The sequence below is a fragment of the Elgaria multicarinata genome, chromosome 11 (assembly GCF_023053635.1).
Source record: "Elgaria multicarinata webbii isolate HBS135686 ecotype San Diego chromosome 11, rElgMul1.1.pri, whole genome shotgun sequence".
NCBI lineage: Eukaryota > Metazoa > Chordata > Lepidosauria > Squamata > Anguidae > Elgaria > Elgaria multicarinata.
Window position 1 is genome coordinate 22,899,687 of NC_086181.1, and position 21,746 is coordinate 22,921,432.

At 48.4% G+C, this 21,746-nt stretch overlaps 2 protein-coding genes across 4 annotated transcripts; both read right to left on the reverse strand.

Annotated features, from left to right (window-relative positions):
- Nucleotides 1–13,823, reverse strand: NAT14 (N-acetyltransferase 14 (putative)). 2 transcript variants are annotated; one of them, XM_063137608.1, is made up of 3 exons: nucleotides 13,736–13,823; nucleotides 5,554–5,658; nucleotides 1–1,041 (listed from the first exon to the last, which is right to left on the reverse strand). In XM_063137608.1, exons 2-3 carry the CDS (start codon nucleotides 5,632–5,634, stop codon nucleotides 499–501), a joined length of 624 nt encoding a protein of 207 aa, XP_062993678.1. In that variant the 5' UTR covers nucleotides 5,635–5,658; nucleotides 13,736–13,823; the 3' UTR covers nucleotides 1–498. The 2 variants fall into 2 exon arrangements, with proteins under 2 accessions (XP_062993678.1, XP_062993677.1); XM_063137607.1 differs by lacking the exon at nucleotides 13,736–13,823 and adding an exon at nucleotides 7,233–7,384.
- Nucleotides 13,824–14,628: 805 nt separating this feature from the next.
- Nucleotides 14,629–21,536, reverse strand: ZNF628 (zinc finger protein 628). Of its 2 annotated transcripts, none has more exons than XM_063137568.1 (2): nucleotides 21,388–21,536; nucleotides 14,629–19,143 (listed from the first exon to the last, which is right to left on the reverse strand). In XM_063137568.1, exon 2 carries the CDS (start codon nucleotides 19,126–19,128, stop codon nucleotides 15,556–15,558), a length of 3,573 nt encoding a protein of 1,190 aa, XP_062993638.1. In that variant the 5' UTR covers nucleotides 19,129–19,143; nucleotides 21,388–21,536; the 3' UTR covers nucleotides 14,629–15,555. The 2 variants fall into 2 exon arrangements, with proteins under 2 accessions (XP_062993638.1, XP_062993639.1); XM_063137569.1 differs by having other exon boundaries at nucleotides 14,629–19,146.
- Nucleotides 21,537–21,746: the final 210 nt, after the last annotated feature.

Here is a 21,746-nt window from a genome sequence, read left to right on the forward strand (position 1 = left end):
CTGTATGTATAAATAAACAAATAATTCCAAATTGGCGTGATTTGCATAATTGGCTCAGATCAACAGAATTTGAGGTTACCTTTGGTGTAAAATCTGGATGTGTCTAGTACAGATTATACCCAGCCTTCATCTGACCCGAGTCAGGACACGGGGAATGGGTACTGGTTGTTCCTGTTCCCCAAACTGCAAGTGTATAAATTGGGATTGAAATCCCTAAATGACTTCGAGTCTGATTAACGTAACAGACAGGGGAGTAGACTCTTAACAGACAAATCCGTTCACCCTGATTTGCTCTGCAATCACATTCGCAGAATCTTCCATTTCCCAGGCAGAGAAAGCCACCTTGTTGACAAGGACTGTATGGAGCCTGGAAGTGACTTGATCACCACAGCCTGTTCCTAGAAGTCTGTGCTTTCCCCGTTCTGGAGCAAAATTACTCAAGAGGCCATGTGCTATCCCTGCCTTGGGTCACCGGCTAGCAACGAGCAGGCCCAGCCGCTAAAGCTCTTTGCTGAACTCTTGCTGAATAGTGTAGCCCAGCCATCGGTGCCCGCCGCTCACGCTGTACCCAGCGCTCTCGAAGAGCTCCATGGCTGCTTTGGTGACCACCGAGACCTGGGCCACCAGGAACTTGAAGCCCTGTGCACGGGCCCGCTCCTCCAGGAAGCTGAGGAGGCGACGCCCCACGCCGGAGCGCCGGTACCAACGGTTGACGGCCAAGCGTTTCAGCTCGGCTGCGCGGGGCTCCCCGCCGCGGGGCTCCAGGGCCACACAGCCGCACACGTCGTCCTCGTCGTACACGGCCACCCAGAGCCCGCGCTGGCCCGCGCTGTAATAGGCATGAAGGTGTTTCAAGTCCGGCGAGCGCCACAGCAGGAGCTTCAGAGCCACTACGGTGAGTAGCACTGGCAGCACCAGAGCCACCACAAAAGAGTTCAGGAAGAAACGGAGGCCGCTGCTCACCACCGCCATCAGCAGCAACGCCAACGGCCGCGTCAGCACGTACAAGATCAGGCGGTTCTCTGTATCCTTGAAGCCATCCTGGTGGGAGAAAAATAGAAAGGTGTATGGAGTAAGGGGAAGGGTAGAGCTGGGAGGGGCTCCATGAGAGCTGACATGTCACCCCATGTGTCCCCCCCCACACACTTTTCCTGAAAACCTTCACAGAAGGATATTCGACAGCAGCCTCTCCCAACCTGATACCCTCCAGATGTTTGGGATTCCAACTCCGCTCAGCCCCAGCTAATATGGCCAATCAAGAGGGATTATGGGAATTGAGGACCCAAATATCTGGAGGGCACCCAGTAGGAGGAAAGCTGTTCTAAAGTCTCTGTAACGACTTTCATGGAGCCGAGAAAAAGCAACAAAGCACAAACAGCCCTGATCTTTCGGCACTAGACTGAAAGCCGTCGTTTGGATGGCAGGAGCATGAATGCAGATAGAGGGAGCTGCTCCACCTCCACCTTTATGCTATTTGGTTGGCACACGTTGATAGCAAATGGCCAGCTTCAACTGGAAACAAGAAGCCCCAACACAAGCGCGCTGCAACTGTGACCCCCTAGATTGCTTGTTTCACTGGGCTAAATTATTCTCTCACATAGCAAGTTTTCTTCCTAATGCTCAACCCAAATTGACTTTGGTACAGAAGATAGCATCATGACTTCTTGTCCTATCTTTGACGGAAAAGGTAACCATATTGCTTCTCCTCTTTATTATTTTTTATGATGCAAACATGTCTCCCTCAATCATCTTTTTCTCTAGATTTAACATACTTCCTTCCTTTAGCCTTTGCTCATTCTGTCTTCTAAGCCCTTTCTCACTAACAGCGCAATCTTATGTGTGACTACTCAGAAGCAATGGGACGTACTCCTAGGTATATGGGTATAGGATTGCAGCCTATTTTTTTCTAATCGTCTGGTTTCGAATGGATTCATTCACAGATTGATTTCCAAACCCTCAATGCAAGTACATTTTTGAGACTACTGAAAAGAATGTGAACAACCTAATAAACACAAGTTATCACTTGTTTAACTGAGCCTTCCTTAATATTTTCTATTCCATGCCTTTGATATTAACACTTAAGAACTATACCACTGTTGTTGTTATCGTTATTGAATGATATGAATACATTTTTATTTGTCTATGGCACAAAGGCCGTTACAATCACAACAAGATATCAGGGAACAAAGGTCACATAAAGCACCAGACTGGAAGAAGAGGCTAAGATGATGATGATAATAATAATAATAATAATAATAATAATAATAATAATAATAATAATAATGATGTTATTATTAAGAGAGCAATCCTATGTCAGCAGAGTATTTTGGTTTCCTGGACCCGAGTTCAAAGGCAGGGTTTTGAATTCAGAGCCAGGAAATCATGCTCCCCACCTCCATCCCCATCCCCTCGCAGCCAGTGTGGAGAGAACCACACTGGCTGCCGCTACGAGCTCACAAATGCAAGCTCTTTGGGGCTGAAAGGGAGTGTTCCCGGTGGGCGGGAAGCGGAGGAGACTGGGGACATGAAGACAGGAGGTATCCTCAGCCTTCTTCTGTCCCACTCCCCGAAGCCTCCACTAGATGGCTTAAATTGCCTGTCTAGCTAAAATGCAGTGGAAGGCGCATTGCAGGACTTTTGTCCTGTCTAAACACACAGGATTATGCCCTAAGGCTCTGATATCCTTCTGTTTATTCCACTAACCAGCCCCATCACCAACCCATATAATCCAGACCAAGGAGTCTGGGGGATGTCTATATGATCTCTTTACCCTGTCGTGGCTGAGCAGTGGTAGGGTGACCAACTGTCAGGATTTCCCCGGATTTGTCCTGGTTTTTGTTCTTTCCATGGTGTCAGGGGGGATTTTCTATAATTTTCAATAATGTCCTGGAATGACACACCTTCCCCTTTAAGGCTGCCATTAGCATGGCAGGAGGGAGTGACATGCTTTCTTGAGGCACATCATTCCCCCACCCCGAGCTCCAATTGAGGTCTTAAAGGGGAAAGTGGGTCATTCGTGACATTATAGAAAAGGCCCCAACTGGAGTGGATGGTGGTGGTGCAGAATGAAAACCTTTCCCCTCCTCCACTCCAATCGGGTTCTTTAAGGTGGCGGGGGAATAACGTACTTTCTGCAGGACTCAGAAAGCTGCTTCCCCCCCACACACACTAGGTGTCCTCTTTTTTGGTTTCCCAAATATGGTCACCCTAAGCAGTGGTGATGCGTTGTTTATATGATGCAGCCACATCAAGCTTCCCCCCTCCCTGAAACTGTGCTTTTTCATGGTGTGGTTTTATTGTGATTTTGTTTATTTGCTCTGGGTTCAGTCAAGCGGGCGTTGCTGAGGGCAGATGCAAGTCTTGTACAGCATGTGCTAAATGCTGCTTGAATCATTTCTGCAGGCTCTCTTTGTAGAGAGCTCTGCTCCTCCTTTTGTCTGCCAGTGAGCTGCAGGGAGCAGAATTAGTTGAATTCCATGGGCAGGGTAAGCACAGGAAGACGGGGCAGGGGGTGGGCTTGACAAGCTGAACGGCCACCGGCGCTGTAATTATTTGGCCGGAAAGCCCGCTCTCTCTCCTGCCATCTAGATTCATCGCTCCCACCCTGCAGCAATGATGCTGTGGGGTTTTGAGGGAACCAGCTGCAAAGAGGCATTATATAGACACCCCTCTGGAGGGGAGCAGGTGCATGAGACACAGTTGCATGCAGAGCGAATAATCCTAGAACAGTGGTTTCCAAACAGTTGTTCAAGGAATTCTGTCCATATCGAGCTGTCTACAGAGGAACCTCCAGGATATCTGCCACTGAATCATAGAATAGTAGAGTTGGAAGGGGCCTATAAGGCCATTGAGTCCAACCCCCTGCTCAATGCAGGAATCCACCCTAAAGCATCCCTGACAGATGGTTGTCCAGCTGCGTCTTGAAGGCCTCTAGTGTCGGAGAGCCCACAACCTCTCTAGGTCATTGGTTCCACTGTCATACTGCTCTAATGGTCCAGAAGTTATTCCTGATGTCCAGCTGGAATCTGGCTTCCTGTAATTTGAGCCCATTATTCTGTGTCCTGCATTCTGGGTTGATCAAGAAGAGATCCTGGCCCTCCTCTGTGTGACAACTTTCCAAGTATTTGAAGAGTGCTATCATGTCTCCCCTCAATCTTCTCTTATTCTCTTACCCCTGTACTTTGCAGAAGATGTTACATCCCACTCTCTGTTCTTATGGCACACCAGTTGATCCCTGTTGTTACCCTGCTAGAACTGAGACTGTTTCCTAGAATCCACCCAAAGTTCTCCTGCAGTTCACATTTCTGGGGAAAAGGGATACTGATAAGCTCACCGTCTTTAAGGAAAGCTCATTTTACTATTACCAATCTTCTTGTTGAGGAATTCCATATAAGCTTTGAAGGAGAATTCCAGTTCCCCAGAACTAGACTCCCTCCCCACCAAAAAATCATCTACCCTGTTCTTATGTCTTTAATAACAGCTACCTGCGGGATCGTCTTCTCCCATACAATCTGCTCCACATGTCCTCTGGGAAGAATCTACTTCAGTCAGCCAAAGTTAGGCTGACAAGTATTACCCAGAGGACCTTCTCTTCTGCTGCTCCCAGACTGTGGAATGGCCAGCCGGAGGAGACTTGTCGACTTAAAAGTCTTTTAGCAATTAAGAAAGCTATTAAGACTGATCTCTTCCAGCAGGTCTACCCAATGGAATTTTAGGATGTTTTTAGGATGTTTTTATAATGTGTACTATGTTTTTAATAAATTTTATGTATTTATACTTATTGTTATTTCCCGTCTCAATCCAAATGGAGAGGCGGGTAAGAAATTATTATTATTATTAACCAGTGAAGCATTTCACAGCAGAGATACAATTATTATTGGCTGCTGATATCTGCACATCAAGGCTTCTGTTAACAGGCTCCATTGTAAAAGCTGATTAAGGACTTGGCAACCCATTTCGAAAACCATTGCTCTAAAGCAGCGGTTCTCAACCTGTGGGTCGCGACCCCTTTGGGGGCCGAACGACCCTTTCACAGGGGTAGCCTAAGACCATCGGAAAACACATATTTCCGATGGTCTTAGGAACCGAGACACCGCTCCACTATCCGTCTCCAGGAGGGTCCGCCCACATGCAGATACGCCCACATACGAGTGCCTGGTGTGATGACATCATCGCGCCAACCCTATCACATACACCCCGTACAAATACAGGTGTATATGACAGGGTTGGCGCCATAATGTACTTATGCGGACCAGTCACACATGTGTATGTGTGTAGAAAGCAGCTGCTGTGTTATCAGATATTTACATTACGATTCATAACAGTAGCAAAATTACAGTTATGAAGTAGCAACAAAAATAATTTTATGGTTGGGGGTCACCACAACATGAGGAACTGTATTAAAGGGTCATGGCATTAGGAAGGTTGAGAACCACTGCTCTAAAGGAACTTTCCTATTAAGCAGGACCCATCCTATAGAAAGCTATGGAAAGAAATGGTGAAATAGAGTTGATGTAGCCAGGGCAATCTTGCTCCTGCAGAAGCCTGTCTCACCTTCAGGAGCTCCAAGACAAGCGGTGCTTCATCCTCTCTCATTTCCCTGATGGCCAGTTGATCAGGTTCCAGGGTAGGCATACTGGCAGCCAGTAGAAATGGCACCTGCAAGGAACAAAACCCAGAGGTTGGCAGACTAGTCCTTGATGAGAGACCAGGGTGGTTGAGGAGTCTCCATCTAGTCTGTACCAGCCACCAAGGCTCAACCTGTCTCACTGACTGCACAGGGGAGGGGGACGTGTTCCTCTTTGAATACCTTCCTAAAGGAGAAAGGATGCTTGGCAAAAGGACAACCAACATAAATGTACATTGTACTCCTTTCGGCGCAAGTATTTATTTTCCCAATATTTTAGCATTTTAAGTCTTTCAGCTCTGCTGTTTTCAATCTGTATCTCTAGGTTTTATTCTGGTTGTACTTTTATATTGTGTTTTAAGCTTCCATATTTTATATTTTATGCTGTACCTTGTTGTTTTAGTTTTCGTGAACCTCCCAGAAAGCTTCAGCTATTGGGAGGGATAGAAATAAATAAATGTAGCAGCAGCAACTAGGTGTACAGTGGCAACCAGAGTTGAGAACTTTGCGTTTGTTTGGTTCTGGTGTGACTCCTTTAATCTGGATTAAATTGGCACTCATCCCCTCCCACCATTACTGTAAAATGACCATATGGAAAGGGCAGGGCTCCTGCAGCTTTAACTGTTGTGATGAAGAGGGAATTCTACCAGGTGCTTCATGCATACAATTGACACCTGCTAAACTTCCCTTTTCTTTACCACTGTTAAAGAAACAGCAGTCCTGTCCTCCACTCCATATAGTCACTCTAAATTACTGCATTTTCATGCTTTAAGGTGTAGAATTTCTGCTAGTTGCTCATCTACTGAAATGCACAGGATTCCTGGTAGGAGAAAAGAAGTTGGGAACCCTAAAAAAGCAACTTGGACAGCCGTTAAAAGGAATCCTAAGCTTCTGAACTAGTATGGATGGAAGGTATGTATTCATGCTTAGCCAAAGAGCTTTGAGCAAAGTGCCATTCTTTATCTTCAATTTTCCCATCTGTTACATAGGGACCACTGGCTTCACAGGAACGTTTTGGAAAAGAAGACATCAAAGAGCGTGGGATACAAGTCTTTATTGTATAATGCTAATATGCATACATTTAAGGGTGGCCATTTTGTCAGCAACTAATTCCAAGCCTTTGGGGGGAGGGGTACTCTATCTGCATATGCAAATAAGCCATGGCAAATATAGGTTTTCTTCTCCCCTTAGGGGTAGGGTGACCATATGGAAAGGAGGACAGGGCTCCTGTATCTTTAACAGATGTATAGAACAGGGAATTTCAGCAGGTGTCATTTGTATGCCTGCAGCACCTGGTGAAATTCCCCCTTCACCACAACAGTTAAAAAGCTGCAGGAGCCCTGTCCTCCTTTCCATATGGTCACCCTACTTAGGGGTAACAACGCCAATTTAAACGACATGCCTGACAACTGCAATACTCGTGTTTTTTTCTGCCTGCCCTCAATGAAAAGAATACATAGATTCTCCAGGAAACTCCTGCCTGTAGTAAACTGACCCGGCAAAATAATGGCCAACGCAGCCGCACCCCTCCACCGAAATAGAAACGCCCAGTTCAGCGGAAAACCCTCCATGCTCTCACACACCTCTACATACACAATGGACTCACCCAGCCTGTAGAATGCAGCTGCCTTCACCCCTGCACAGAGGCACATGGAATTTCCCGATATCCCCTGCAGACCCCACCACTTCAGAGAGAGGGGTGTGTGAAATAGCTTCGCCCCCGAGGCCGTTACTCAACCCTTTCTCGCTTTGCAGCCTCCGAGCCTCACTCCATACGCGCATGCGCTATGTTTCTCACTTCTTCGCCCCCCCTTCTCTCCCTACGCAACCCTTAGTAATTGTTGCTAAGGGGGCGAAACGAGGCCTCCAAGGCTGCGAGAAGCCTGCCCCTGTAACTGTTGCGCAGACTCCCAAACCCATTTTCGCCCCCCAAGTGTTATCTTCTGAGGGAGGAAGGTTAGAGGAACACCGCCCCTTTGGTATCGCTTCGCAAAGGACTGGCTTTCCACATCTTCAGGGCAGTGGTCTTGTGCTCTATGAATCTTGACAGGCAGGAATTCAACAGGTGAAGCTATACACAGAAATGGAGATATAAACCCTGGGGAAGCTGTTGATATCTGTTATGGAACTGTTAAAGACACAGAGGTGCTGCCTATAACCCCCACTGGTGGGGTGGGGGGAGGTATTGCAGGAGCTATTTAGAGACTGAATTTGGAGGGTTATGGTTACAACCACAGGGATTTCTTTTGTTGTGACATTTTATTCTGTGCAATTAAATGGTAACACTTTTAACGTCTTACTTTCTCTAGTTCTTTGGGATAGGTCTGACTATAAATTAAAATATTAAGGGCACAATGTTTAGACAGAAGAAAGTTCTGTAACTCCCAGTATTCCCCAGTCCTAAGTAATTGATCTCTAATATAAGGTGGGTTAGTGTAGGATTTTTCTTTCCCCAATTGTCATGGTAAACAACATATACAGCAATTTGATTCTTGGCTGTATTGCCCTACTTAGGAACTTCCTTTTTGCATTCAGATGGTTGCTGGCCGGCGTCAAAAGAGAGAGTATGTGGAAGGAAATAAATATTGCTCTGACACAATATTTCAAAATTAGCTGGTATTTCAGAAACAGTAGCACTGGTGTTGGCCCAGTAAAACGATCTGTAACTCCTTTTGTCCTTCATTGCACAGTTTGCATATTTTTTTGAAAATGGCAATATACCATGACAATTTTAAAGGGTGCAGATGTAACCTGAATGCACCCTCCCGTGGTTGAGCCAGGTATTGAACATATATGTGAAATCATTGATCCGCATGGCGGCAATTCCTGGGTTGTTTATGGGTTAAACAATTCAGCGTTAACCCAATAACAAAACATGGACAACCCATAAACAACCCAGAGTACCAGGTTCACATATCACAAAGCTACCCAGGAATGGGGAGATTATGAGTTGTTACTTAAAAGTGGAAACAGTGAGCGTGTGGCTTACATGCTCCGTTCCCACAATTTGTGGGTTAAACAACTCAGGAATTGCCACCGAGACATGTGAACCAGGTCAGTGTATGGTAATTTAATATGTCAAAAAAGTAATGTGAGAAGAAGCTAATGGAGCACTACAGTGTCTTATTCCACCATGCCAATACCAATGAGACACTCCCCACCCCAATGTGGCATTTAAGAGCATGCTTAACACAAAAAACTCTGTGAGGCAGGGATTTTGTTGTCTCATTACAGTTGCTACAGGCCTTAGGAAGTTAGTCCAGCAGATGGCAAAGACAGGCTTGGGTAGGGTGACCATACGAAAAGGAGGACAGGGCTCCTGTATCTTTAACAGTTGCATAGAAAAGGGAATTTCAGCAGGTGTCATTTGTATATATGGAGAATCTGGTGAAATTTCCTCTCCATCAAAACAGTTAAAGCTGCAGGAACTATACTAGAGTGACCATTTTAAAAGAGGGCAGGGTACCTGCAGCTTTAACTGTGGTGATGAAGAGTGAATTTCACCAGGTTCTCCATATAAACAATTGACACCTGCAGAAATTCCCTTTTCTATGCAACTGTTAAAGATACAGGAGCCCTGTCCTCCTTTTCATATGGTCACCCTAGGCTTGGGTTTTTATTCCTTTCCCTAATTCTCTGTTGGATTACGGGCCAATGCCTTACACCACACCAATGGGTCCCAATTGGTGGTCCATGAACCCTAAGGGGTCCATGTAACCCACCCAGGGGGTCTGTGACACCATTCACATAGTAGCTCTGCAAGTTCCTCATTTTAATAAAAGAAAATATGCCGTCTCCCGCGCTCTGCTTGCTTCGACGGTGACGTCATGTGCGAAAGCGCCTGCGTGATTTAGTGACAAGCTTCAGAGATTACTTCCCTGCACCTAATCCTGAAAACTCATGGATAAGGAATCCTTTTGAATATGGTGATGTACAACTAACAACTCTTATCTGCGGAAGAGCAAGATGCACTTGTTGACGGGACTTGCGATGGTTCCTTGAAATCATTTTTCAAAGAATATAGAGTGGACCAATTCTAGGTGAAGGTTTTTCCTGATCATAAGAAGTTAGTTAAAAAGCTTTGAAACATTTAGTTCCCTTTTGTTCCACATATCTTTGTGAACAAACATTTTCAGCATTTTGTTATATGAATAACAAGCATAGGAATCGGCTCGATGTTGATCCAGATTTCAGATTAAAAGTAGGAAATATTGAACTGGATATGGAAGGAATTGTTTGGGACAAAAAGAGGCATGATTTCTCCCATCACATTTAGGTTTAGTAGCTGCTAGACATGTCATAATTTGTTCAATTGTAAACTAGACGTTAGTAAAATTAAATTCGTCTTTATATTCCTAACTAAATCATTGTCATTTTTGCGTGGTAATATCACAAATATCACAAATTTTATGGTCTGTTTTTTTTAGTATACCTAAAATCCTTTGCTTATTAGGGACTACCCCTTATTTTCTCCAAAAAATTGCTTCGGACAGATAACTACCATAGAGATAACAAAATTTTCAAAAGTAGGGGGTCCATGCCTTGGCATTTGAAAAACAAGGGGTCCGCAGTACTTAGCTAATTGGGAACCGCTGCCTTACACAATTTATGAAGGGAGCAACAACCCAACAACAAAAATAAAGATCACCAACCAACCAGAAAAGCAATGGCCTCGCCAGGTTTTATTACTGGGAAAGCAAGGAAGCAGTAAGGACAAATTTCCACCCACATCCACTTTCTAAAAGCTCTCTGAATAGCTAGCTTTTCTATTGGCTTTTGTCACTGAATCTACTCTAGGCTATTGGGCTCCATCCCAGACCTGCCAGACACTCCTGACCCCACCAAAAATATCTGGTCTACATCCCCAGAGCTTCTCCACCCTCGGACCCTGCCCAGATACTAGAGATTTCAAGGCTCTGCAAAGTTAGAAACAACAGAACAGCAGTCCACATCAAAATGCTTTGTTAGCTGGTGGGACATGATGGGTGGTAACCATGGCTTTAATTCCTACTCCCAGTAATAAAAAAAGGAATAATAAAAGAGAACAGGAAAGCCTGAATTACTGGCTTCTGTTCTTGACTCTGGAAAGACTGTAAATTAAAGGGATGTCCACAGGACTTGATTTGAGCCAAGGAACATCAAGGCAGACTTCCATAGCCCTTTTCTTTTCCAGTGCTTGTACTCAGCCTTGGAACATGTGAAGTCATAATCAAGACATGAGCATCTCTGAAGATGTGTAGTGTCACCAAGCAACTACAGACAAATCATACACATTTGGCATTAGCAGAGAGGGCAGAAAGTGTGATATCCACAGTCTGAGCCCCTGCAATGTTTTTGTTTAGATACTAAACACAGCACATGACTGCCAACTCTGGGAATGTTCCGTGAACTGCAAAGGAGCCTAGAACTAATATCTCACTGCTGGAGATCATCAGTATCACTTCCATATCCTTTGCGCCTCTTGCTCCTGGCCTTATTTAGAGGATCTTGTTCTGGAAAACTGCATAATGCTTCAATCTACGAAGGAGACACATCATAAGAAGGGCTTGTGGGACGTCAGACCCATATGCAATCCATGTCAGCATATGAAGAGCTGCTGTTAATAGCTGCCATGTAGTTATAGATCTCTCTTTTCCTGGAGACTCTCGTGTTTTGGAAAGGTAAGGGTGCATGTTTAGACAGAAAGAAGTCCTAAAGTTCCCAGCATCCCCCAGCAGCCATGCATGTGTAGGACTGTGCACTAAGTCGGTTTTAGTTAGACTTGCTTGGGGTTGACAGGCTAGAAAAGGGCAGGAAGTACTACCTCTCACCCAAATTTCAATATAACTTCATATTTTAGTGCAATTATATACACTTACTCTCAATTGCTCAGGCCAGTTGTTTTCAAATCCTTTCCTTGAAAGCTTATCAGTTCTGCCATGAAAAAAGCCAGTGATAGCAGACCAAGGGCTCATCTACACCTAGCAGGATATTCCACTATGAAGGCAGTATATAAAAGGCAGGAGCCACACTACTGCTTTATAGCAGTATTGAAGTGCACTGACAACTGTTGGAGCCTATTGACACATACCATATAGCGTTCATGGTGTTATATCCTGCTTGGTGTAGATGGGTCATGGGGCCCAAAAGATGTCACTGCACTATAAAGCAGTAGTGTAGATCCTGCAGTGCACTTCAATACCGCTATAAAGCAGTAGTGTGTAGCTCCTGCCTTTTATATACCGCTTTCATAGTGCTTGGTGTAGATGAGCACCAATTAAGGGGAGACCAATCTAGCCCCAATCATCTGCCATGAAAAGAACAGCTGCAGGGAGATTGCTGCCCATCCCAAGAAAGAACCTTCTGCTCCAACTAATTACCATTGGACTGCAGAGCTGAGGGAAGGTATACTTCAGCTTCTGCTACATGCCAGGAGACCAAGCGCCACTGGAAAGCTGCACTCTAAGCCAAGCCGGAGACCAATAGGACACCATCCATCACCCAGAAAACCTGGTGCTTCTCTGCCCTCTTTCCTCCCCGTTCCTTTTTTCTTTTGTGTCTATTAGATTCTGAACCTGGCAGGTGCAGACTGTCTTTCAATCTATGTCCTGTGCTTATCTACTATTAACGATGTCCCCCTCCAATAGGGAGCCACGTAACACTTTTGGGTGAGGGCTTGCCACATTTCCCACTGCTACTGTGCCTTAACAGCAGTCCAACACACAGCTGTGAAGCACGGAAATGTTTCCCATTGTTTATCTCCATGCCAGAAAAGGGTGCTTCACCTGCTACACTTGGGCTTGTCAGGATATTAAAAGGCACAAGGCATCCCTGTTTGGATATGTTCCTGCAGACACTAAGATTTAATAGGCCTCTGGCATTGGGCAAATGCCTTGGGGTCCTCTGAAATGTAGATTCTGCAGCTGATAGATGTAGAAAGGGTTTCCAGAGAGAAAGAAGTTTGAAAATCGCTGCATGTTAGTGTAGCTGCCTAGAAATATGAATAGTGTTATTTATGCTCTAGTATTATGAAAAATGTACCCAGCAGTTCCCCACCCTTTCTCTTTAGTACTTCCAGAAGCTACGGCTCCTTCTGCCATCTCCCTTTTCTCTTCTTGTACAGGCAGAATGTAGATCTCTGGGTGGTTTGCAGTAGATCAACGAGGGCTTTCTTAATAGCAAGTGAAATTGTGATTTTAAAAGATCGTCTGCCATACCTGGCTTTCTGCTGTTATTGCTTATCTCCATCTCAGTGTTCATCTGTAAAATATGATTATTAATTGGTTGCCTTGACCAAGTTTTTCTGTAGCTCTTCTGGCCAGATTTAACATTTTGTTAGAACTTCTACCTGTAGTAATATACAGAGCCAGTGTCGTGCAGTGGCTGGTGTGGGAGTCGGGAGATCTGGGTTCTAATCCCCACTTGGCCATGGAAGCCTGCTCAGTGACTTTGGCATGCTTTGGGCATGCTTTGGGGCAGCCACAGACTCTCAGCCCAACCCACATCACAGGGTTGCTGTGAGGATAAAATGGAGGATTATGTACATTGCCTTGGGTTCCTTAAGAGTAAAAAAGGCGGGATATAAATGTAATAAATCAATTGCTTATTTGTTGTGAACTGCCCAGAGAGCTTCGGCTGTAGGGCGGTATATAAATGTAATAAATAAATAAATAAATAAATAATAGACTTGCGCTTGCATATATGTTGCCCCAGTGCACAGTGAGAGGATGCAGCAAATGACTAGCTTTGTCCTCTAAGCTAACATTTTACTTTTGGCTCTTAGGGAAGACCTGTAGCTCAATCACATTCTTTGCATGCAAGAGTTCCTAGGTTCAATCCTTGGCATTTGCAGTAGGGCTAGGGGGAAAAACCATCTGAAACTCTGGAAAGCTGCTGCTGGTCAGTGCAGAAAATACTAAGCTAGACGGACTAATAGTTTGACTCTCTATAAGGCAGCTTGCTATGTAAATTTCCTTGTGGATGGGACAGCCTGTAACCAAATTCCCAGTTAGATTAAAAATCCCAAGGACCTAGGATACCTAGAATCATAGAATAGTAAAGTTGGAAGGGCCCTATAGAGCCGTAGAATCCAACCCCCTGCTCAATGCAGGAATCCATATTGAAGCATACCTGAAAGATGGCTATCCAGCTGCATCTTGAATGCTTCTAGTGTGGGAGAGCCCATGACATCCCTAGGTAATTGGTTCCATTGTTGCACTGCTCTAACATTCAGGACATTTTTCTTCTGTCCAGCTGGAATCTGGCTTCTTGTAACTTAAGCCCATTATTCCGTATCTTGCACTCCGAGATGATCGAAAAGAGATCTGACAACCTTTCAAGTATTTGAGGAGTGCTATCATGTCTCCCCAGTCTTCTCGTCTCAAGGCAAAGCATGCTCAGTTCTTTCACTCTCTTCTCATAGGGCTTTGTTTCCAAACCCCTGATCATCCTCATTGCTCTCCTCTGAACCCACCTCCAGCTTGTTCCCATCCTTCTTGAAGTGTGGTGCCCAGAACTGGATGCAATACTCAAGATGAAGCCTAACCAGTGCTGAATAGAGGGGAACCAGAACCTCATGCGGTTTGGAAGATATACTTCTATTAATGCAGCCCAAAATAGCATTTGCTTTTTTTGCAGCCACATCACAGTCGGCTCACATTCAGCTTGTGATCTATAACAATTCCAAGATCCTTCTCGCTTGTAATACTGCTGAGCCAAGTATCCCCCATCCTGTAACTGCATTTGGTTTCTTTTTCCTAGGTGTAGAATTTGGCATTTATCCCTATTACATTTCATTCCATTGTTTTCAGCCTATAAAGATCACTTTGAACCTTGTTTCTGTGTTCCAGGTTATTAGCTATCCCACCCAATTGTGTGTCATCTGCAAATATGATAAGCATTCCCTGCACCTCCTCATCCAAGTCATTAATAAACGCACAGGCCTCAGACTGGACCAAGTTTCAGAGCGTTGACCCCAGCCTATGCATGATCATTGGAACAGGACTGGGGAAAAAGAAGGCAAATGTGCTTCAAAGCAGTCTTTTATTTTCCTTCTAGGCCAGAAGAGTCTGTGTTCATTAGCACCAGGTACTGGGGGCCACTCAGGAAGAAATGTGGTTCTGCACATGGTGAAGGAAGGGTGGGAATGGGAACAGGAGATGAGAAGGGCTTAAGTGGAAAAGACACCTTGGCTGGGAGATGCAGTCTGTGGCAGCTCATAAGACTGCCTCCCACAGCATCCAGAACCAACGGAAGACCAAAAAACTGAACTTCCCCCATTTTCTATTACACAAAAGGAGCTTGCACTATTTGACAACACTCTGATCAAATGCCATAACATGGGAGAGAAACGGAGAGAAGCCAGACATCCAGTTGCCACCCACTAATCACACTCCCTGTCTAATGTGGTGAAGAAAGACAGAGGTCCTGGCCACCATGCACAGTCTTGTAACCATCAGGCTGCACAAACATTTGGTTCTTGCCAAAACAAAATATTTCAAGCATAGTGGGGAAACAGGGATGGATCTGGGATAAAGGACTGGACTGGCTACTCCTTTCTCTCATGCAATGCAGGGCATACAGGTGTTGGTGGGTAGGTGGAGGGGGATGGCAAAGGAGCCATTGTGGCTGCGGGGGCAGAAGCAGCAGTAGCAACCCACATGTGAGCAGGGAGGGGGTTGTGTTAAGGGCATGCTTTGGACCTGCAAGCATGGGCCTGAACCAAGCTCCGTACTCTCGCACCAAGAATTGGTCCTGAGGAACCCAAGCTGAGTTCACCTGGAGAGATGACAACCCCATCCATGAGTCTTGTAGTGACCCAGATAGGAACTACCCTGTCCGGCAAGTGTTCATTTATAGCAGCCACCAGGTAGGGGCCCCATCTCATTCATTGTAAGAGCACGCCAAGTCTTTGCTGATGCTCCAATGTGAGTGTGTGGGGACGGCCGCTTTCAGAAAGTGTGAACCAACTGCATGTTGGGTACCGTTTGCACAATCTGAATGGATGGCAGGCCTTGGGACATGACCGGGTTTTGCAAAAGCTGCACCATTTGGGAGGCGCTGTTGCTGTCAACGGCAGGTTGTGTACTGTCCGGACTGCTCACCTGCAGCGTCGGCACACTCTCCAACACTTGGAGGGTCTGTTCTCCCTGGGCACTACGGATGATCAAGAGGTTCTGCCCAGTCCCCGAGCTGCCCTCAGGACCCTGCAGCTGGAGGCCAGGTAGTTCCTGCACCGTCTGGATGTTCTCCACTTCCTGAACACACAGCCGGGTCTGCTCCCCACCTGCACCCCTCAGCACCAACACATTCTGAACTCCTTCCTCAGTCTGCAGAGTCTCAAAGTGCATGTCTTGTACCCCCTCGAGGCCCTCCACCTCACCTCCTGGCCCCAGAAGCTCCTCTCCTGGAGAATTCTGCACCACAATTAGGTTCTGGCTTTCCTCCTCCAAGCTGGATCCTTCTTGGAGGTCTACCTCAGAGAGCTCATGGGAGTTGGACAGAGCAGTTCCTATCTCACTGATCTCCTGAGAGGGGCCCAGCGTCTGAAGCTGGACACTAGCCATCTCTTCTGAAGGCTGGAGCTGCTGCCCTTCCTGGGAAGACACCAGGCCCTGGATCTGAATGGTGCCATCTAGCTGTTGGGAAGGGGAAAGACCCTGGATTTCAACGCTGGTCATAGTCTGGTTCGAAGGGGAAAGATTCCGGATCTGCAGAGGGCTGGCCTGCTGCGGGGAGGGCAAGGTCTGGATCTGAAGAGGACCCACTTGCTGGGAAGGCTGAAGGGGTTGGAGCTGCAGGGTCCCCACCTGCTGGGACGATGGAACTGCCTGGAATTGCACAGTGTTCAGCTTCTGGGAAGGCTGAAGAGTTTGGAAATGCAACGTGCCAGTCTGGGTGCAACCGGAAAGGTTCTGGATCTGCACACTGCCTGCCGGCTGGGAGGCAGGCAAGCTTTGGATTTGGACGGTGCCCTGGGGCATGGGCAGGCTTTGGATCTGCACAATGCCAGCCTGTTGAGACTGTGGCAGGGCCTGGATTTGGAAAGTGCCCCCTTGCTGGGTGCCAGGAAGGCTCTGGAGCTGCTGGGGCAGGCTGTGAATCCGGATGGCGCCTGCTGATGGAGCAGCGGGCACAGTTTGGATCTGCACCGTGCCTCCTTGCTGTTCTGGCATGCTCTGGAGGACAATGACATTCTGCCCGCCAGTCTGCAGCCCTGCTGTCCTCTGGATCTGCACATTCTGGAGGGGCTGCAGGCTGGGCCCGGTGGCGCTGGGCATTAGGATGATATTCTGGCTGCCAGACACCGGTGGTGGCAGAGGAAGCGGCGGCACAGGCTTCTTTCCCTTAGTTTGTCGGAATGGGACAGATTTGCTTGGGGCGCTGGGAGCGCTGGGCAACAGGGTGAAACTGGTCGCAGCAGGCGGTGCAGTAGATACCACCTGTGGACCAGGCAGCAGGATGAGCTTGGGAGGTGAATTCTGTGGGGGTGGCGGGGGCTGCTGCTGTTGCACACTGGGGATAAGCTGCAAGCCCTGTGCCGTCTGCACCAGCAGAAATGTCTGGGTGTCGGGAGAAACGTCTGGGGCTGGGCTGCCGCTTAGCTCCACGTTCAGGGTAGCCTGCATGTTGGGTATGATTTGCACCTCCTGGGTGGCAGCAGGTGAGGCAGCGGCCGGGCAACTGGCCGCCTCCGGGCTGCTGTGGGTACGTAAGTGGCGCTGCAGGTAAGACGCCATGACAAAGGCCTTGGAGCACACGGGGCACTGGAAGGGGCGTTCCCGCGAATGGGTGCGCCTGTGCAGTGCCAGGTTGGAGGAGTGGGTGAAGGCCTTGCCACAGTCCCGGCAACAATAGGGCCTTTCACCGGTGTGGACCCGCTGATGCTGACGGAGGTTGGACGTCTGGGTGAAGGCCTTGCCGCAGGTCTGGCAGGCAAAGGGGCGCTCGCCAGTGTGCAGCTGCTGGTGCCGACGAAGGCACGAGGTGTTCTTGAAGGCTTTCCCGCAATCCTGGCAGGCGTACGGGCGCTCGCCGGTGTGCTGCCGTAAGTGGTACTGGTAATGAGAGGCCCACTTGAACGCCATCCCGCAGGTGGGGCAGGTGAAGGCACACAGCCCCGTGTGAACCCGCTGGTGGATGCGCAGCAGGGACGAGCGTTTGAAGGCCTTTCCGCATTCGATACAGACGTAGGGACGCTCGCCCGTGTGGTCACGCAGGTGGTAGCGCAGCCCAGACGAGCCCTTGAATGCCTTCCCGCACTCCCCACACACATAGGGGCGCTCGGGGGGCGGGGGCGGCGTCACTGTGGCCGTGGGCACGGGCTCAGCCTGGGCTGGACACGTCACCTCAGCTTCCTCTAGCCGCTGCTCAGCTGGGGGATGTGAACGCTGGTGGCCCAAGAGGCTGGCCAGCGCTGGGAAAGAGCGCTCGCACACCATGCAGGTGTAGGTGCGATCTGACGAGTGCTGGCTCTGCTGGTGCCGGGCCAAACCTGTCGCACTCTTGAAGGTTTTCCCGCACAGTGGGCAAGCGAGCGAGGGCGCGGGGGATGCTACAGGCGCCGCCTCCGCCTCCTCCTGCACTGGGGGTGGGGGCGGGGGCAGCGGCAAGGGCTCCGCTGGGGCCAAATGCGCTTCCTGGTGGCTCAGCAGCTGCTCCTGCAGGGGGAAGGTGAGGTGGCAGATGCTACACCGAAACAGCATCTCTACAGTGGTGGTTGGTTCCTCGAGGAAGAGCTGTGCCGGAGGGGCGACCTCAGCATGTGTCTCCAGGTGCCGCTGCAGATAGGTGTCGGACGCAAAGGCCTTGCCGCAAATAACGCAGGTGTGCGCGGGGTGGGCAGCATGTGCTGATCGGCAGTGCAGCGCCAGGTTAGAGGAGTGGGTGAAGGCCTTGCCGCAGTCCTGGCAGTGGTACGGCCTCTCACCCGTGTGCACCCGCAGGTGCTGCCGCAAGTTGGTGGACTGAGTGAAGGCTTTGCCACAGATGGGACAGACGTACGGGCGCTCGCCAGTGTGTGTGTGGCGGTGCCGCCGCAGGCTAGAGGAGTTCTTGAAGGCCTTGTCACATGCCGGACAGGGGTAGGGCCGCTCGCCAGTGTGTTGGCGCAGGTGGTACTGGTAATGGGAGGACCATTTGAAGGCCAGGCCGCACTGAGCGCACTTGAAGGCACGCAAGCCAGTATGCACACTCTGGTGGATCTGAAGCAAGGATGACCGCTTGAAGGCCTTGCCGCACTCGCCGCACTTGTAAGGGCGCTCGCCCGTGTGTCCGCGCTGGTGGTACAGCAAAGCCGATGAGCCTTTGAAGGCCTTGGGGCACTCGGAGCACTTGTAAGGGCGCTCGCCCGTGTGAGTCCGCTGATGGTGGATGAGCCGCGACGACCACTTGAACACCTTGCCACATTCCAGGCACTCGTACTGGTGATCGCTGCTGCTGCTGCCGCCGCTGGGGCCTCCGCCTGCCGGGGCCACAGCTGGCACTGCTGCTGCCTGCATCTCTAGTTGCTGAGCTCCCACCATTGTATCAGATTTCACCTGCTGGAAACAGAGAAGAAGGGAGTGAGTGCTGCTGGCTGTATCCAACACAGAGCTCAGCCTCACACCGCTTCTCACCCGTATGCTTCTTAGGCAGTAAAACCCTCACACAGTGACTTTACCCTCTCTCTTTCACATAGAAATTCAACACAGTGAACTCACAAACTCCAAGTTACTTCTTCACAAAAAAATGGCTCGGTTTATCATATCGGTAATGTTCATCATAAAACGAGAGGGTAAAATCATTTGAAGAAAACGGATGACTCAGTGATTCTCACGTGCACGTACAGGACAACATGTGACTGTATGACTTGCAAACGACTGTTTGAAATGTGCCACTGAAAAGTAGGTATTTGAGGAGATGCAAAATAAAAGAAAATCTCCTTCTATGGAGTTCTCTCTCTCTCTCTCTCTGCCTGTGTGTGTGTGTGTGACATCTGCAAGTCCCATACCACCCAGTTTGCCTTTTTCCGTGCTGAGGGAAGCATGGAGAAAGGGATCCTGGGAGGAGCGGTCACTCCTTTCAGAGCCGGCTGAGTAGCTGGCTGCACACAACAGGCATCATCTTCATATGGACTGAGGAATCCAAGGAGGCTCCGTGGGCTGCGTAGAGAACTCCCTTAGACCCATGGGCCTAAGATTAATGGCTACGAATCACGATGGCTACATGCATGTCTCAGAGGCAGTACGCCTTATGTACACCAATTGCTGGGGAACTTGAGTGGGAGGGTGCTATGGCACTCCTGCCCTATATTTCCCAAAGGCAGACGATTGTCCACTGTGCAAACAGAATGCTGGACTAGCCTTTGGTGCAGTCCAGCATAGCTCTTATGTTCTTATAGGCAGAATGTGGGCAACTGAAAAGAAGCAAGTGGCTTGCCAGTTGCATTCCTTCAGCCTGAGGGTAGGATTTGGATCAGATCTGTATTCTCCCTTTTTCACCAAAGGCGGGCTGTGTCTTTGTCAGTTAAAAAATCTGGGAAGGCTTGAGGGGACATTGGCATAGGCTAATGTTGGCACCTTCCCCCACAAAGGATTCTGTATGCAATGAGGAGAACTGCTCCATGAAGGAGAGAGAGGAAGCAGCAGTCAGGCATGAGGGAGAGGAAGCAGCAGTCAGGTACCCTGTATCACCCCAGGGTTCGCCTCCAGGTGAGAGGCTTCTCTCCCTCCTGCCAGCTGCTGAAGCCATCAGAGGAAGGGAAAGTCCTTCCTTCATGTTTAGTTCCCATCTCCATTTACTTGCTGAACTTTGCAACTAAGAATCTACTGCCTAAATATGCTTCTCTCACCCCACCCCCTCCTTTCTTCCCAATCCATTTTCCTTGTGTGTTGCTTTTTTGGATTGTAAGACTGAAGGCAAGGGCTGTTATTTTGGATCTTCAACACTCTGAGAACCCTGGCTGAAGAGCTGAATAAAAATGTTTTGAATGAATGAACTTAAAAGACCTGAGGAACTGGTCTTGAAAGACACAGGACTGAGACCAATGTGTGTGCCCCCCCACCATCACGTCGCCTCCCCCACACAAGGAATCCTTTAAGAGGCAAAAAGGCATGCAGTTTAAATGATCTGAAAGTGATGGGAACTGAATCAGCGCTTTCCCTCTGAGCCAAAATCCTCTGCCTTCCCCTGTGAAACTATTATTATTATTATTATTATTATTATTATTATTATTATTTGTATCCCACCTTTTGCCCAATTCTGGGCCTCAACGTAATTTAAATATAATGGGTCCCAACATAATCTAAATGTTTCCCAGCCTCGTAGCCATATGGATTAGGGATCTTTCTCTCTCATAAAATTCTTATGTTTCCATGTAAGATTTAAAAGTATATGGGCCTCAATTTGAGCCTGGCTCTAAGAGAGCGTAATCCTAGATCACGGTTTTAAATTCTGTTACACAAGACGAGAGTGCCCCCAAACATGCGTAGAGTTTATAACTCCCCCTTTGTCTCCATCATTATTATGAGGGGGTGGGGAATCCGTGAGGAGCAGCCATCGGGCCTTTAATTAAAACATGCCTTCGCTGCTGCTCTCCACCCACTAGGCTTCAGAACAAGGGACTATTCTGTCGGAGGGTAAATAAATATATAAACAATCCCTTGTGACATGCCCCTTTAATACGGCCCTGCCCCTTTAAGGAACCGAGGTTCACTGCCCCTCCCCCTTGGTTGTCGTTCGGCCTCGCGACGTCTGGTCTCCCTTCCCCCCTCTCCCCTCCTATTTCTCTGGTTTTTCCTCACCTGAGCCTTTTTTTTCCTCCCCGCGCGCTTCGCCGCAATGGAGGGTTGATGGGAGGGGTACAGCGGAGCTGTGGGGGGAGGGGCCCCCGCCTCACCCTCCCAACGGCCGGTGGCGCGAGACACCCAACCTTTACCTCGCTCACACTAACAGCCCGGGACGCCAAGCGGCCCCACCCCTCTGCGCCTCTGCCATTGGCCACCCAGAGCTTCTTGGGAGTTGTAGTCTCCATCCACCCTCTCGCCTTCTGGGCCTTGTACCACGTGACCACGAAGAACTTCGGTAAAGACTAAATTGGGAGAAGGGAGAGGCGAAAGAAAGGGGAGTTTCTGCCTCTACCTGACGTAGTGGTTGCTGCGTA